We start from the raw sequence: 17419 nt of genomic DNA on the forward strand, positions 1-17419 counted from the left end.
TATTAGTGTTATGTCATAGTTCCCAGTGTTCTCAGTGTTATATCCTAGTTCCCAGTGTTATGTCCTAGTTGACAGTGTTATATCCTATTTCTCAGTGCTATATCCTAGTTCCCAGTGTTATATCCTAGTTCCAAGTGTTATCAGTGTTATATCCTAGTTCTCAGTGTTATGTCATAGTTTCCAGTGTTATCAGTGTTATATCCTAGTTCCCAGTGTTCTCAGTGTTATGTCCTAGTTCTCAGTGTTATATCCTAGTTATCAGTGTTATGTCATAGTTTCCAGTGTTATATCCTAGTTCCCAGTGTTCTCAGTGTTATATCCTAGTTCTCAGTGTTATATCCTAGTTCTCAGTGTTATGTCATAGTTCCCAGTGTTCTCAGTGTTATATCCTAGTTCCCAGTGTTCTCAGTGTTATATCCTAGTTCCCAGTGTTCTCAGTGTTATATCCTAGTTCCTAGTGTTATCAGTGTTATATCCTAGTTCCCAGTGTTATATCCTAGTTCCCAGTGTTCTCAGTGCTATATCCTAGTTCCCAGTGTTATATCCTAGTTCTCAGTGTTATGTCATAGTTCCCAGTGTTCTCAGTGTTACATCCTAGTTCCCAGTGTTATGTCCTAGTTCACAGTGTTATATCCTATTTCTCATTGCTATATCCTAGTTCCCAGTGTTATATCCTAGTTCTCAGTGTTATGTCATAGTTCCCAGTGTTCTCAGTGTTATATCCTAGTTCCCAGTGTTATATCCTAGTTCTCAGTGTTATATCCTAGTTCCCAGTGTTCTCAGTGTTATATCCTAGTTCCCAGTGTTCTCAGTGTTATATCCTAGTTCCTAGTGTTATCAGTGTTATATCCTTGTTCCCAGTGTTGACTGAAGTACCTATTGCTAATGGAATAAAACAAGTCATGTTTAATCAGAAGAATGTTATTTAGGGATCTGTCCCAAATGGCACCCTTATTCCTTATGGAGTGCACTTCCAACCAGAGCCCTATGGGCCCTTTATAGTACAATAGTGGGCCATTTGGAACAGAACCAGGGTCTCTATTGTCTGTCATTTGGAATGCTATCTGTATCAACACTGATTCAAATATACACAACAACAAAGACATGTTGATTATGGTATCCTCTCTGGTCTCTTGGATTCTGGCTCCTGATCACTGCATTGGGATATCAATATTGATGCCTATGTGCACAAACACAAACAGAAGCACTGCCGTCTGATACAGCTCAGTCAACATGAGGACTGCACACACAACCGCACACACAGCCTGTGTAATAGCTGTCCACCTGGGCTCCCACCTGCCTGTTCTTCTGTACCAATCAGTATAATAGTGTTCTGTGAAGCATAGCGAAGCTGCACCTGCCTTTTCTTATGGTGGCTCACATAAGTGCATTCACTGGGACAGGCTGCTGGGGTTGACGCACACACACACGCACTCACACACACACACGCACACGCACACACACACGAACTCACACACACACACTCACACACACGTACTCACACACACGTACTCACACACACGCACTCACACACACGCAGTCACACACACGCACTCACACACACGCACTCACACACACGTACTCACACACACGCACTCACACACACGTGCGGGATACACCTACGGCACAGTATCATCATTCCGAGATGAAGCACCCATAGGTTAGATAGAGGTATGTATTCTAATGATCATGACATGAACCCATCTTCTCAAGGGGAGCACAGTCACTGACAGAGAGGAGGGGAGGGAGGTTCACTTGCAATGGAATATTAATAAACCATCCAGCACTGTCACATAACAGATTCACAAGTATTAAGGATTCAACCCATTGAAAAGAAGAGACCAATTTAGCCAATATCATTGTAATAGAATGTTATACGATAAACCAGAACAGTCATAGAGAGCCAGTGCTCTGCCTGGTGCACCCGTTAGGCAGTTGAAATGAGTGACTGATGACTGACCATCAAGTATTATCAAATCTGCTTCATTTGCCGTTCTCAACATGACGTGAACTACGGAGGCCTCAGAGGATCAATGGTAATCACATAACACACCGTCATTGGCCACCAAGTTTCCAATAGCATATCCTTACAGCAGTGTTTTGAGACTTTGTTTAAGAAAACAGAACAGCCACTTTAGTAGAGAGACTTACAACTGGGTAATGACTAAATGATTTATCTGAGGTAGCAGCGCAACAGACAAGCCCTTCAAGGTGTTCATGGATTATGGAAAGCTGATGACACAGTTTGACAAAAGCTTCAAGAAATAAACTCTGCTCTTGTAACAACATTTGGATATCGGAAGATTTCCCTTATTGCTGTGTTGTTGTTGTGACACCAGAGAGATATACAGCGGTGTGGGTATGTGTCAACAGGACAGCCATAGAGAAATGAGCTGAGAAGACAAACACATCTCTGACTGACAGCCAGGTGAGAGAGAGAGAGAGAGAGAGAGAGAGAGAGAGAGAGAGAGAGAGAGAGAGAGAGAGAGAGAGAGAGAGAGAGAGAGAGAGAGAGAGAGAGAGAGAGAGAGAGAGAGAGAGAGAGAGAGAGAGAGAGAGAGAGAGAGAGAGAGAGAGAGAGAGAGAGAGAGAGAGAGAGAGAGAGAGAGAGAGAGTGAGCACAAGAAAGAAAGATAAAGGAGAGAGAGAGAGGGAGGAAGAGAGAGAGAGTATTACTAGGTATTGGTCGGTCTGTGAGACTGATGTGTTATGAAGACAGATGGGTCTGGAATGAACTCACTAACACAAAGACAAAGAGACAGATACAATAACAAAAGCCATGCAGCACAGTGAACGTCCTTGAGCTGAAGGAAGGCACTGACTCCACCAGACACACAGACAGAGAAGATGCAGTAGTACCAACTATAAGCTAAATATGCCCAAATATAATGCAGTATCCTGCATCTTTCTGAACCACAGACTGGATCACAGTCCAGGAAAAGAAGGTGCTCCCTATGTCCATACAGCTGTCTCTGTAGGAGAACACTTTTTGGTTATAGTTAAAACCTTTTCACCCATCGGAGAACCCTCAAACCATTCTAAATGGTAAGAGTGTTGAACAAACAATACTGTTGTCTATAAGGTCGGAACCTTACTAGTAGGCTCAGGGCCCCAGGTGTAGTCAGTGGGGGATGGAGACTCAGGGCCCCAGGTGTAGTCAGTGGGGGATGGAGACTCAGGGCCCCAGGTGTAGTCAGTGGGCCCCCAGGTGCAGTCAGTGGGGGATGGAGGCTCAGGGCCCCAGGTGTAGTCAGTGGGCCCCCAGGTGCAGTCAGTGGGGGATGGAGGCTCAGGGCCCCAGGTGTAGTCAGTGGGCCCCCAGGTTCAGTCAGTGGGGGATGGAGGCTCAGAGCCCCAGGTGTAGTCAGTGGGCCCCCAGGTTCAGTCAGTGGGGGATGGAGGCTCAGGCCCCCAGGTGCAGTCAGTGGGCCCCCAGGTGCAGTCAGTGGGCCCCCAGGTGCAGTCAGTGGGGGATGGAGACTCAGGCCCCCAGGTGCAGTCAGTGGGGGATAGAGGCTCAGGCCCCCAGGTGCAGTCAGTGGGGGATGGAGACTCAGGCCCCCAGGTGCAGTCAGTGGGGGATGGAGGCTCAGGCCCCCAGGGGCAGTCAGTGGGCCCCCAGGTGCAGTCAGTGGGCCCCCAGGTGCAGTCAGTGGGGGATGGAGGCTCAGGCCCTCAGGTGCAGTCAGTGGGGGATGGAGGCTCAGGGCCCCAGGTGCAGTCAGTGGGCCCCCAGGTGCAGTCAGTGGGCCCCCAGGTGTAGTCAGTGGGCCCCCAGGTGCAGTCAGTGGGCCCCCAGGTGCAGTTAGTGGGCCCCCAGGTGCAGTCAGTGGGGGATGGAGACTCAGGCCCCCAGGTGCAGTCAGTGGGGGATGGAGGCTCAGGCCCCCAGGTGCAGTCAGTGGGGGATGGAGGCTCAGGCCCTCAGGTGCAGTCAGTGGGGGATGGAGGCTCAGGGCCCCAGGTGCATTCAGTGGGCCCCCAGGTGCAGTCAGTGGGCCCCCAGGTGTAGTCAGTGGGCCCCCAGGTGCAGTCAGTGGGCCCCCAGGTGTAGTCAGTGGGCCCCCAGGTGCAGTCAGTGGGCCCCCAGGTGTAGTCAGTGGGATTGGAGGCTCAGGCCCTCAGGTGCAGTCAGTGGGCGATGGAGGCTCAGGGCCCCAGGTGCAGTCAGTGGGCCCCCAGGTGCAGTCAGTGGGCCCCCAGGTGTAGTCAGTGGGCCACCAGGTGCAGTCAGTGGGCCCCCATGTGCAGTCAGTGGGGGATGGAGGCTCAGGCCCTCAGGTGCAGTCAGTGGGGGATGGAGGCTCAGGGCCCCAGGTGCAGTCAGTGGGCCCCCAGGTGCAGTCAGTGGGCCCCCAGGTGTAGTCAGTGGGGGATGGAGGCTCAGGGCCCCAGGTGCAGTCAGTGGGCCCCCAGGTGCAGTCAGTGGGCCCCCAGGTGTAGTCAGTGGGCCCCCAGGTGCAGTTAGTGGGCCCCCCGGTGCAGTCAGTGGGCCCCCAGGTGCAGTCAGTGGGCCCCCAGGTGCAGTCAGTGGGCCCCCAGGTGCAGTCAGTGGGGGATGGAGGCTCAGGCCCTCAGGTGCAGTCAGTGGGGGATGGAGGCTCAGGGCCCTAGGTGCAGTCAGTGGGCCCCCATGTGCAGTCAGTGGGGGATGGAGACTCAGCCCCCCAGGTGCAGTCAGTGGGGGATGGAGGCTCAGGGCCCCAGGTGCAGTCAGTGGGGGATGGAGGCTCAGGGCCCCAGGTGCAGTCAGTGGGCCCCCAGGTGCAGTCAGTGGGCCCCCAGGTGCAGTCAGTGGGGGATGGAGGCTCAGGCCCCCAGGTGTAGTCAGTGGGCCACCAGGTGCAGTCAGTGGGCCCCCAGGTGCAGTCAGTGGGCACCCAGGTGCAGTCAGTGGGCCCCCAGGTGCAGTCAGTGGGCCCCCAGGTGCAGTCAGTGGGGGATGGAGGCTCAGGCCCTCAGGTGCAGTCAGTGGGGATGGAGGCTCAGGGCCCCAGGTGCAGTCAGTGGGCCCCCAGGTGCAGTCAGTGGGGGATGGAGGCTCAGGCCCCCAGGTGCAGTCAGTAGGCCCCCAGGTGCAGTCAGTGGGGGATGGAGGCTCAGGCCCCCAGGTGCAGTCAGTGGGGGATGGAGGCATCTGATCTGAACACAATTGATCTAGAGCCAGAATGAATAGGCTGGGTGTCTCCACTGCATCAGGAGGAGTCCAGTGAGCCCAGTGATCATGTTACCTTTTATAGGCTGCAGTTGTAATGTCCTCCCCCCCATCCTCACCTCCCCTCCTCTGTTCTCTGTCCAGTTGACAGTAGCAACAGCAGCAGGTACAGACTCCCAAGCTTGGAGCTTGGTGCAGCACAGCTCAGGGGACAGACAACGATGGCAGGAGAGAACAGGAAGTGTGACAGAGAGAGAGAGAAAAACACAGTCTACGATTGCATATAAAGTAGACCGTGGGTTGTATTCATTTGGCACCAAACGGAAGGAAATGGCACTGAAACAGGGAGGGATTACTGTCAAATAAGAAAAGCCAATTTTGACTTTCTTTTGCAAAAGGTTTTGCTTCGGTGTGCCGTAATGAACATGACCACGGTGTGGTGTATGGCTGGCAGATTCTCAGCACCATCACTATGGCCAAAGAGCTCTGGGCCAGGAACTCTGACATTTAACAAAGAGACCTAGGATAGATATACAGCATGTAGAACACCAAGGGCATAGATATGTGTAGTAGAACATCAAGGGCAAAGATATACATGTAGTAGAACATCAAGGGCATAGACATTATAGAGAGTACTGATTGGGGAGGTGAGCTCAAGGTGAATGTAGAAACAAGTGAGGGAATTAAGCAAATACGCATATTACCATGTACTAATATCAACTGATGCATACACACTGTACTACACACACACACACACACACACACACACACACACACACACACACACACACACACACACACACACACACACACACACACACACACACATACACACTGTACTACACACACACATACACACTGTACTACACACACACATACACACTGTACTACACACACACACACACACACACACTGTACTACACACACACACACTGTACTACACACACATACACACACTGTACTACACACACACACACACATACACACTGTACTACACACACATACACACTGTACTACACACACACACACTTTACACACACACATTTTGTTGTATTTTTCATATCTTGTCTAATGAAATGTGTCACCCTGTCATACAGATATGTTGTCAGAGCTAAACAGAGTGATATCTGAATCGTGATATCAGGGAGAAACCCCAAGACCAGACGGTGCAGCAGAGGTAGTACTGATAAAGGTCATAACGACGACATTAGCCTTTTCACCGCTAAAATGACAGAAATGTCAAAATGCTTCACAGCCAAATCACCATATCAAACAGAGCCGAATTTTACCCTGGAAAATGTTGAGTGTCTCGACACAAAACTGTAAGATACGCAAGACAAACAATCCTTTGGGGCGGCAGGGAGCCTAGTGGTTAGAGTGTTGGACTAGGAACCGAAAGGTTGCAAGATCGAATCCCCGAGCTGACAAGGTAGGACATCTGTCGTTCTGCCCCTGAACAAGGTAGTTAAACTCACTGTTCCTAGGCTGTCATTGAAAATAAGAATTTGATCTTGGCTGACTTGCCTAGATAAAGGTTCAAAAATAATGAACAAAACAGTTGAGATGCAATCGACAACAAAATGATGGAGTCTGATTGTTGAGCCTCATCCATGATGATAGTGGAGATTCCACAGGCCGTGATGAAAACCCTTCAGGTCCAGCATCTCAGAGGTGTATCATCACCCTGTAAGAGCCCTTTGTTCCCAGCCTAAATAGCACAGTATTCCCTATATAGTGCACTACTTTTGATCAGAGCCCTATGGGCGTACTCCCTCTATGTAGAGAAAGGGGTGTCATTTGGGATGCAAACTTTCAATCTGGTCCATTTGCACCACACAACACCATACGGATCTCCTCACAGAACCTCACACATACACAGCATGAATGCTATTATAGACCTACCACACTAGGCTTTTACATATTCATGATAAATCACTGTCAGCTATTTAGGTTGCTTTAGTGTGATACATGTTTCATAATCTAATGGCAATAATGAAATGAATGTACTACTATATAGGTGATCAATATAGAAGAGAGTATAACTGAGTATTATAGAATAGAAACGTGATGAGTAGAGTCAGCCCATTCTATCCTTCTATATGAGAAGCAGAACTAATTGTCACATCATCAAGCAGAAAGTTCCACGTACAGATCAGAGCAATTTGTCTGGAGTGAGACAGCTGTAGTTAGAGGGTTAATGATGCTCTTAACACATGTTATGTCTCAACCTCATTTAGCTGGGCCTACACACACACACACACACACACAAACACACACACACACACAGATCCCCTCTTTCAGAAAGGAGAATAAACCAATACTCAGATGGTACATTACAGCTAGAGACAGAAAACATATCAGTCAGATATAACATGTTCACCAGACATTAAGTATGCATTATGATGACGCACACACACACACCTCAGATGTCAAAACTCCCTATAATCATTACTGTCTCCTAGAAAAACATGCCTGGCGGGGTGCGGAGGAGAGGAGCAGAGGAGTGGAACAGAGGAGAGTAGTAGAGGAGTGGAGGAGAGGAGAGTAACAGAGGACTGGAACAGAGGAGAGTAGCAGAGGACTGGAACAGAGGAGAGTAGCAGAGGACTGGAACAGAGGAGAGTAGCAGAGGACTGGAACAGAGGAGAGTAGCAGAGGAGAGGAGAGTAGCAGAGGACTGGAACAGAGGAGAGTAGTAGAGGAATGGAGGAGAGGAGAGTAACAGAGGACTGGAACAGAGGAGAGTAGCAGAGGACTGGAACAGAGGAGAGTAACAGAGGACTGGAACAGAGGAGAGTAGCAGAGGAGGAGAGGAGAGTAACAGAGGACTGGAACAGAGGAGAGTAGTAGAGGAGTGGAGGAGAGGAGAGTAACAGAGGACTGGAACAGAGGAGAGTAGCAGAGGAGTGGAGGAGAGGAGAGTAACAGAGGACTGGAACAGAGGAGAGTAGCAGAGGAGTGGAGGAGAGGAGAGGAGCAGAGGAGAGTAACAGAGGACTGGAACAGAGGAGAGGAGAGGAGTGGAGGAGAGGAGTGTAACAGAGGAGAGGAACAGAGGAGAGTAACAGAGGAGTGGAGGCGAGGAGAGGAGAAGAGGAGTGGAGAAGAGGAGTGGAGGCGAGGAGAAGAGGAGTGGAGAAGAGGAGAGGAGAAGAGGAGTGGAGAAGAGGAGTGGAGTGGAGGATGTGTTTTAAATGCATTTGAAATGTAAAGGCATGTGTTTTAAATGTAAAGGCATGTGTTTTAAATGTAAAGGCATGTGTTTTAAATGTAAAGTCATGTGTTTTAAATGTAAAGGCATGTGTTTTAAATGTAAATTTTACATATTTTTCGTTTTTTACATAGCTATCCCTTTAAAAACATTTTGCTAAACCTAAGCTTCCAAATACGCTGGATCTTCACAACTAGCTATCTAGCTAAACCGCAACCCCGGATGATTACCCCTGGCTAGCGTTTCCACCCACTTAGCTTGAAGCTAGCCCGGCCTGCGCTACCACCGTAGCATACTCCTGAGCTACAATACCCGGGCCCACGACCGGTCTATCGATGTCACCGCATGAAGAGGAATAAACAGACTCACCCCATCGCGACGTCCCCCAAAGGCTAACTCTCTAGCTCTCGCTATCTCCCTGCTTGCTAATTCGGCCTGCTTAACTGCTAGCTTGTCCAGCTCCGGTCCGCTAACTGCTACCTTGTCTAGCCCGGGCCTACAAACTGTTAGCTTGTTAGCACAGGCCTGCTAACCGCCTGAATCGCCGCGTCCCAAACGCCCACGGACCCATATTTACCCTTCCGGAAACCTGCCTCACCCAATGTGATACGGAATCGCTATTATTTTTTTATTTATTTTTAGAACACACTCAAGAACCTCCAGAAGCTAACCAGCTAACTAGCTACAAGCTATTTAGTCATTGTTAGTTTTTTTAAATCCTGGATAACACTCGCCAGTCCAGCTTCCCTGCCCCATCCACCGCTGCCCCCTGGACACTGATCTCTTGGCTACATAGCTGATGCACGCTGGACTGTCCATTAATCACGGTACTCCATTCTGCTTGTTTGTTTTATCTGTTGGCCCCGTTGCCTAGTCTACGCCATTTTACCTGCTGTTGTTGTGCTAGCTGATTAGCTGTTGTCTCACCTACTGTTTTAGCTAGCTTTCCCAATTCAACACCTGTGATTACTGTATGCCTCGCTGTATGTCTCTCTCAAATGTCAATATGCCTTGTATACTGTTGTTCAGGTTAGTTATCATTGTTTTAGTTCACAATGGAGCCCCTAGTTCCACTCTTCATACCCCTGATAACTCCTTTGTCCCACCTCCCACACATGCGGTGACCTCACCCATTACTACCAGCATGTCCAGAGATACAACCTCTCTCATCATCACCCAGTGCCTGGGCTTACCTCCGCTGTACCCACACCCCACCATACCCCTGTCTGCGCATTATGCCCTGAATATATTCTACCATGCCCAGAAACCTGCTCCTCTTATTCTCTGTCCCCAACGCTCTAGGCGACCAGTTTTGATAGCCTTTAGCCGCACCCTCATACTACTCCTTCTCTGTTCCGCGGGTGATGTGGAGGTAAACCCAGGCCCTGCATGTCCCCAGGCACCCTCATTTGTTGACTTCTGTGATCGAAAAAGCCTTGGTTTCATGCATGTCAACATCAGAAGCCTCCTCCCTAAGTTTGACTTACTCACTGCTTTAGCACACTCTGCTAACCCTGATGTCCTTGCTGTGTCTGAATCCTGGCTCAGGAAGGCCACCAAAAATTCAGAGATTTCCATACCCAACTATAACATCTTCCGTCAAGATAGAACTGCCAAAGGGGGAGGAGTTGCAGTTTACTGCAGAGATAGCCTGCAAAGTAATGTCATACTTTCCAGGTCCATACCCAAACAGTTCGAACTACTAATTTTGAAAATTACTCTCTCCAGAAATAAGTCTCTCACGGTTGCCGCCTGCTACCGACCCCCCTCAGCTCCCAGCTGTGCCCTGGACACCATTTGTGAATTGATCGCCCCCCATCTAGCTTCAGAGTTTGTTCTGTTAGGTGACCTAAACTGGGATATGCTTAACACCCCGCCAGTCCTACAATCTAAGCTAGATGCCCTCAATCTCACACAAATCATCAAGGAACCCACCAGGTACAACCCTAACTCTGTAAACAAGGGCACCCTCATAGACGTCATCCTGACCAACTGGCCCTCCAAATACACCTCCGCTGTCTTCAACCAGGATCTCAGCGATCACTGCCTCATTGCCTGTATCCGCTACGGAGCCGCAGTCAAACGACCACCCCTCATCACTGTCAAACGCTCCCTAAAACACTTCTGTGAGCAGGCCTTTCTAATCGACCTGGCCCGGGTATCCTGGAAGGACATTGACCTCATCCCGTCAGTTGAGGATGCCTGGTCATTCTTTAAAAGTAACTTCCTCACCATTTTAGATAAGCATGCTCCGTTCAAAAAATGCAGAACTAAGAACAGATACAGCCCTTGGTTCACCCCAGACCTGACTGCCCTCGACCAGCACAAAAACATCCTGTGGCGGACTGCAATAGCATCGAATAGTCCCCGTGATATGCAACTGTTCAGGGAAGTCCGGAACCAATACACGCAGTCAGTCAGGAAAGCTAAGGCCAGCTTCTTCAGGCAGAAGTTTGCATCCTGTAGCTCCAACTCCAAAAAGTTCTGGGACACTGTGAAGTCCATGGAGAACAAGAGCACCTCCTCCCAGCTGCCCACTGCACTGAGGCTAGGTAACACGGTCACCACTGATAAATCCATGATTATCGAAAACTTCAATAAGCATTTCTCAACGGCTGGCCATGCCTTCCGCCTGGCTACTTCAACCTCGGCCAACAGCTCCGCCCCCCCCGCAGCTCCTCGCCCAAGCCTCTCCAGGTTCTCCTTTACCCAAATCCAGATAGCAGATGTTCTGAAAGAGCTGCAAAACCTGGACCCGTACAAATCAGCTGGGCTTGACAATCTGGACCCTCTATTTCTGAAACTATCTGCCACCATTGTCGCAACCCCTATTACCAGCCTGTTCAACCTCTCTTTCATCTCGTCTGAGATCCCCAAGGATTGGAAAGCTGCCGCAGTCATCCCCCTCTTCAAAGGGGGAGACACCCTGGACCCAAACTGTTACAGACCTATATCCATCCTGCCCTGCCTATCTAAGGTCTTCGAAAGCCAAGTCAACAAACAGGTCACTGACCATCTCGAATCCCACCGTACCTTCTCCGCTATGCAATCTGGTTTCCGAGCCGGTCATGGGTGCACCTCAGCCACACTCAAGGTACTAAACGATATCATAACCGCCATCGATAAAAGACAGTACTGTGCAGCCGTCTTCATCGACCTTGCCAAGGCTTTCGACTCTGTCAATCACCATATTCTTATCGGCAGACTCAGTAGCCTCGGTTTTTCGGATGACTGCCTTGCCTGGTTCACCAATTACTTTGCAGACAGAGTTCAGTGTGTCAAATCGGAGGGCATGCTGTCCGGTCCTCTGGCAGTCTCTATGGGGGTGCCACAGGGTTCAATTCTCGGGCCGACTCTTTTCTCTGTGTATATCAATGATGTTGCTCTTGCTGCAGGCGATTCCCTGATCCACCTCTACGCAGACGACACCATTCTATATACTTTCGGCCCGTCTTTGGACACTGTGCTATCTAACCTCCAAACAAGCTTCAATGCCATACAACACTCCTTCCGTGGCCTCCAACTGCTCTTAAACGCTAGTAAAACCAAATGCATGCTTTTCAACCGGTCGCTGTCTGCACCTGCATGCCCGACTAGCATCACCACCCTGGATGGTTCCGACCTAGAATATGTGGACGTCTATAAGTACCTAGGTGTCTGGCTAGACTGCAAACTCTCCTTCCAGACTCATATCAAACATCTCCAATCGAAAATCAAATCAAGAGTCGGCTTTCTATTCCGCAACAAAGCCTCCTTCACTCAAGCCGCCAAGCTTACCCTAGTAAAACTGACTATCCTACCGATCCTCGACTTGGTCGATGTCATCTACAAAATGGCTTCCAACACTCTACTCAGCAAACTGGATGCAGTCTATCACAGTGCCATCCGTTTTGTCACTAAAGCACCTTATACCACCCACCACTGCGACTTGTATGCTCTAGTCGGCTGGCCCTCGCTACATATTCGTCGCCAGACCCACTGGCTCCAGGTCATCTACAAGTCTATGCTAGGTAAAGCTCCGCCTTATCTCAGCTCACTGGTCACGATGGCAACACCCATCCGTAGCACGCGCTCCAGCAGGTGTATCTCACTGATCATCCCTAAAGCCAACACCTCATTTGGCCGCCTTTCGTTCCAGTACTCTGCTGCCTGTGACTGGAACGAATTGCAAAAATCGCTGAAGTTGGAGACTTTTATCTCCCTCACCAACTTCAAACATCAGCTATCTGAGCAGCTAACCGATCGCTGCAGCTGTACATAGTCTATTGGTAAATAGCCCACCCTTTTCACCTACCTCATCCCCATACTGTTTTTATTTATTTACCTTTCTGCTCTTCTGCACACCTATATCTCTACCTGTACATGACCATCTGATCATTTATCACTCCAGTGTTAATCTGCAAAATTGTAATTATTTGCCTACCTCCTCATGCCTTTTGCACACATTGTATATAGACCCCCCCTTTGTTTTCTACTGTGTTATTGACTTGTTAATTGTTTACTCCATGTGTAACTCTTTGTTGTATGCTCACACTGCTATGCTTTATCTTGGCCAGGTCGCAGTTGCAAATGAGAACTTGTTCTCAACTAGCCTACCTGGTTAAATAAAGGTGTTCTCAACTAGCCTACCTGGTTAAATAAAGGTGTTCTCAACTAGCCTACCTGGTTAAATAAAGGTGTTCTCAACTAGCCTACCTGGTTAAATAAAGGTGTTCTCAACTAGCCTACCTGGTTAAATAAAGGTGTTCTCAACTAGCCTACCTGGTTAAATAAAGGTGTTCTCAACTAGCCTACCTGGTTAAATAAAGGTGAAATAAAAAAATAAAAAAGGCATGTGTTTTAAATGTAAAGGCATGTGTTTTAAATGTAAAGGCATGTGTTTTAAATGTAAAGGCATGTGTTTTAAATGTAAAGGCATGTGTTTTAAATGTAAAGGCATGTGTTTTAAATGTAAAGGCATGTGTTTTAAATGTAAATGCATGTGTTTTAAATGTAAAGGCATGTGTTTTAAATGTAAAGGCATGTGTTTTAAATGTGTTTTAAATGTAAAGGCATGTGTTTTAAATGTGTTTTAAATGTGTTTTAAATGTAAAGGCATGTGTTTTAAATGTGTTTTAAATGTAAAGGCATGTGTTTTAAATGTGTTTTAAATGTGTTTTAAATGTAAAGGCATGTGTTTTAAATGTGTTTTAAATGTGTTTTAAATGTAAAGTCATGTGTTTTAAATGTGTTTTAAATGTAAAGGCATGTGTTTTAAATGTGTTTTAAATGTGTTTTAAATGTAAAGGCATGTGTTTTAAATGTGTTTTAAATGTGTTTTAAATGTAAAGTCATGTGTTTTAAATGTAAAGGCATGTGTTTTAAATGTAAAGGCATGTGTTTTAAATGTAAAGGCATGTGTTTTAAATGTAAAGGCATGTGTTTTAAATGTAAAGTCATGTGTTTTAAATGTGTTTTAAATGTGTGTTAAAAATGTAAAGGCATGTGTTTTAAATGTTTAAATGTGGCCAATCCTGAGCCAGAGCACATAGCAATACACACGCACACACACACAGCGCAGCTAAAAGACTGACACGTATACAGTACATAACCTTACACACAGCGTCTCTCACGACACAACACACACAACAAAACACATGCTTCTTCCTCACACTAGCAAACAGTTAACCTGCAACACACACCCACACACAGTCTATGAAACACAGTGACTTACAGTGTTTCAGTAGCAAAGCTCCCATCCCCTGCAGCAGCAGTAGAGTTAGTACAGACGGACTAGCAGCAGTAGAGTTAGTACAGACGGACTAGCAGCAGTAGAGTTAGTACAGACGGACTAGTAGCAATAGGGTTAGTACAGACGGACTAGCAGCAGTAGAGTTAGTACAGACGGACTAGCAGCAGTAGAGTTAGTACAGACGGACTAGCAGCAGTAGAGTTAGTACAGACGGACTAGCAGCAGTAGAGTTAGTACAGACGGACTAGCAGCAGTAGAGTTAGTACAGACGGACTAGCAGCAGTAGAGTTAGTACAGACGGACTAGCAGCAGTAGAGTTAGTACAGACGGACTAGCAGCAGTAGAGTTAGTACAGACGGACTAGCAGCAGTAGAGTTAGTACAGACGGACTAGCAGCAGTAGAGTTAGTACAGACGGACTAGTAGCAATAGATTTAGTACAGACGGACTAGCAGCAGTAGAGTTAGTACAGACGGACTAGCAGCAGTAGAGTTAGTACAGACGGACTAGCAGCAGTAGAGTTAGTACAGACGGACTAGCAGCAGTAGAGTTAGTACAGACGGACTAGCAGCAGTAGAGTTAGTACAGACGGACTAGAACAATAGAGTTAGTACAGACGAACTAGCAGAGAGACTGGACGGAAGGCTTCTGTCTCCCCTCACCCACGTGTGGACTATGAGACTAGAATACTAAACCATGCTGAATGACAGTATATTCTGTGTAGCACATTTGCTACAAATGCATTGCAATGCTTGTCGGTGTATCTAGCCACACACTGAAATGCATGTATGACGCAGCCGTATGAATATACAATAGGATCTTTTCTCACATAATGTATCTTGGTAGAACAGCTAATTAAATATTTTGAAGAACCCTGCAGCACCAAAGGAGAATGTTTACATTCATATGTGACAATGTATACACCCAACATCCTTCACATGTAGCCCTCACGTGTTTTTGTGTGCTTGACTGTTGATGCCGAATAGTTGCAGTATGCATAGCTGTATCTCTATCCCAGTCTGTTATGTGTAGCTTCTCTCTCACCTCAAACTCTCTCGGCAGGACATACAGGACAGTAAAGGACAGGAGTGAAGAGGACAGGACAGGAGAGGACAGGACAGGACAGGAAATAAGAGGACATGAGAGGACAGGAGAGGAAAGGACAGGAGAGAAGAGGAGAAGAGAGGACAGGATAGGAGATAAGAGGATAGAAGAGGACAGGAGAGGATACGAGAGGACAGGAGAGGACAGGAGAGAAGAGGAGAGGACAGGAGAGGACATGATAGGAGAGGACAGGATAGAAGAAGATAGAAGAGGACAGGAGATGACAGGATAGGAGAGGACAGGATATGACAGGATAGGAGAGGACAGGAGAGGACAGGACAGGACAGGAGAGAAAAGGAGAGGACATGATAGGAGAGAAGAGGAGGGGATAGGAGAGGACAGGAGAGGACAGGAGAGTACATGATAGGAGAGGACAGGATAGGAGAGAAGAGGATAGAAGAGGACAGGATAGGAGAGGACAGGAGAGAAGAGGAGAGGATATGATAGGAGAGAAGAGGAGGGGATAGGAGAGGACAGGAGAGAAGAGGAGAGGATATGATAGGAGAGAAGAGGAGGGGATAGGAGAGGACAGGAGAGAAGAGGAGAAGAGAGGACAGGATAGGAGATAAGAGGATAGAAGAGGACAGGAGAGGATACGAGAGGACAGGAGAGGATAGGAGAGGACAGGAGAGGATACGAGAGGACAGGAGAGGATAGGAGAGGACAGGAGAGGAGAGGATAGGAGAGGACAGGAGAGGATACGAGAGGACAGGAGAGAAGAGGAGAGGAGAGGACAGGATAGGAGAGGACAGGACAGGAGAAGACAGGACAGGAGAGGACAGGACAAGAGAAGACAGGACAGGAGAGGACAGGAGAGAAGAGAAGAGGAGAGGACATGATAGGAGAGAAGAGGACAGGAGAGAGCTGAAGCATGGTCATGTCATGTGACCAAACACATCTTAATGATATGCTTCCAACACAACACACTTTGACCTCTCCTGTTATCTGTCTGACACGGCAAATAGATGCTTTTGATTAGTACTATAATCCTAATAATCCATAGGCTACATTTTGCTGGTATTCAATAACACCACGACAGATAGCTTGAGTGTTGTTGAGACGTTGAGTGGATGAGACTATGATAAATAAATCAAGTTTTGAAGAATGCCTGATGATACAACAGAAACATTTGACCTCCCCAAAAATATCAAGACGCAGAGGAAAACGACAACAACTCACCCAAAATCATCGTGTCTTTTCCTTCTCTCTGCTCCTATCGTTTAACAGTGCTCCCTCGTTTCCCCGTCTCTCCCGTCTCTCCAAAGGGACAATGGCTCCAAATTGTTTTCTTATTTTTTTCACCGCTCGTCTCTCTCCCTCTCCCTCTCTCTCTCTCTCTCTCTCTCTCTCTCTCTCTCTCTCTCTCTCTCTCTCTCTCCCTCTCTCTCTCCCTCTCTCTCTCTCTCCCTCTCTCTCTCTCTCTCTCTCTCTCTCTCTCTCTCTCTCTCTCTCTCTCTCTCTCTCTCTCTCTCTAGCTGGCAAGTCAGAAAAGCAGAACTAAATGTGAGCGGAGACTGCTGCTACTCCCACCTGCTACCACTGCACACGCTGTCTGTCTGTCCCTCGCTTTGCCCAGCCTTGCGTCCGCCCTCACCAGGTGATTAACAGTATGTGAGGAGGAGGAGGAGGAGGAGGTTGGGGGGGGGGGGGGGGGTAATGCTGGTGCAGTTGTGCTGCCTGTCTGCCTCAGATAAGCCTCGGGGTTGGGGTGCGTCAGAAACAAGAGGGAGGGGGAGCTACTGGCCAAAGTTGAACTACCTAATGACAGAATGAAGTCGAACTCCCCAATCACAGAATGAAAAGCAGCTTTATCTAGATCTTCTACTCCAGAGAAGCCAGAAAATGTGATGGTCTCCAACACAGCTGACAAGCTATATCTGTTCAGTGGGAACATTTCTGACATGGGAATGCCTTGGTGTCAAACTGGTCTCTCTATCTCTCTCTCTCTCTTCTTATTTTTGGGGTTGTGTATAATCTAAAGGAACCTTACATGTCTGTGCTAAGTGTGCTCTGATTGGTGGCAGCCTCGACGAATGGGAGCAGCAGCAGGCACTTGTCATCATGCAGAGTGTAAGTCATGAAGGAGACAGCACTGGACTAATAATGTATGTGTGTGTCCCACTCTATCTCCGCCCCCACCCCTCTCTCCTCACTCCTCTGCCCCACCCCTCTCTCCTCACTCCTCCGCCCCCACCCCTCTCTCCTCACTCCTCCCCCCC

The 17419-nt window shown here is 48.1% G+C and overlaps 1 protein-coding gene across 1 annotated transcript in view; it reads right to left on the minus strand.

Moving 5' to 3' along the window:
• LOC109908593 (zinc finger protein 385A) overlaps window positions 1–16571 on the minus strand; it is a 165374-nt gene extending 148803 nt beyond the window's left edge. Inside the window, exon 1 of the mRNA XM_031794621.1 lies at window positions 16380–16571. Within this exon, the coding sequence (XP_031650481.1) occupies window positions 16380–16389 (10 nt within the window). The 5' untranslated portion in view covers window positions 16390–16571. The remainder of the gene's footprint in view (window positions 1–16379) is intronic.
• Between the last annotated feature and the right edge of the window lie 848 nt (window positions 16572–17419).

The sequence above is a fragment of the Oncorhynchus kisutch genome, linkage group LG17 (assembly GCF_002021735.2).
Source record: "Oncorhynchus kisutch isolate 150728-3 linkage group LG17, Okis_V2, whole genome shotgun sequence".
Classification (NCBI taxonomy): domain Eukaryota; kingdom Metazoa; phylum Chordata; class Actinopteri; order Salmoniformes; family Salmonidae; genus Oncorhynchus; species Oncorhynchus kisutch.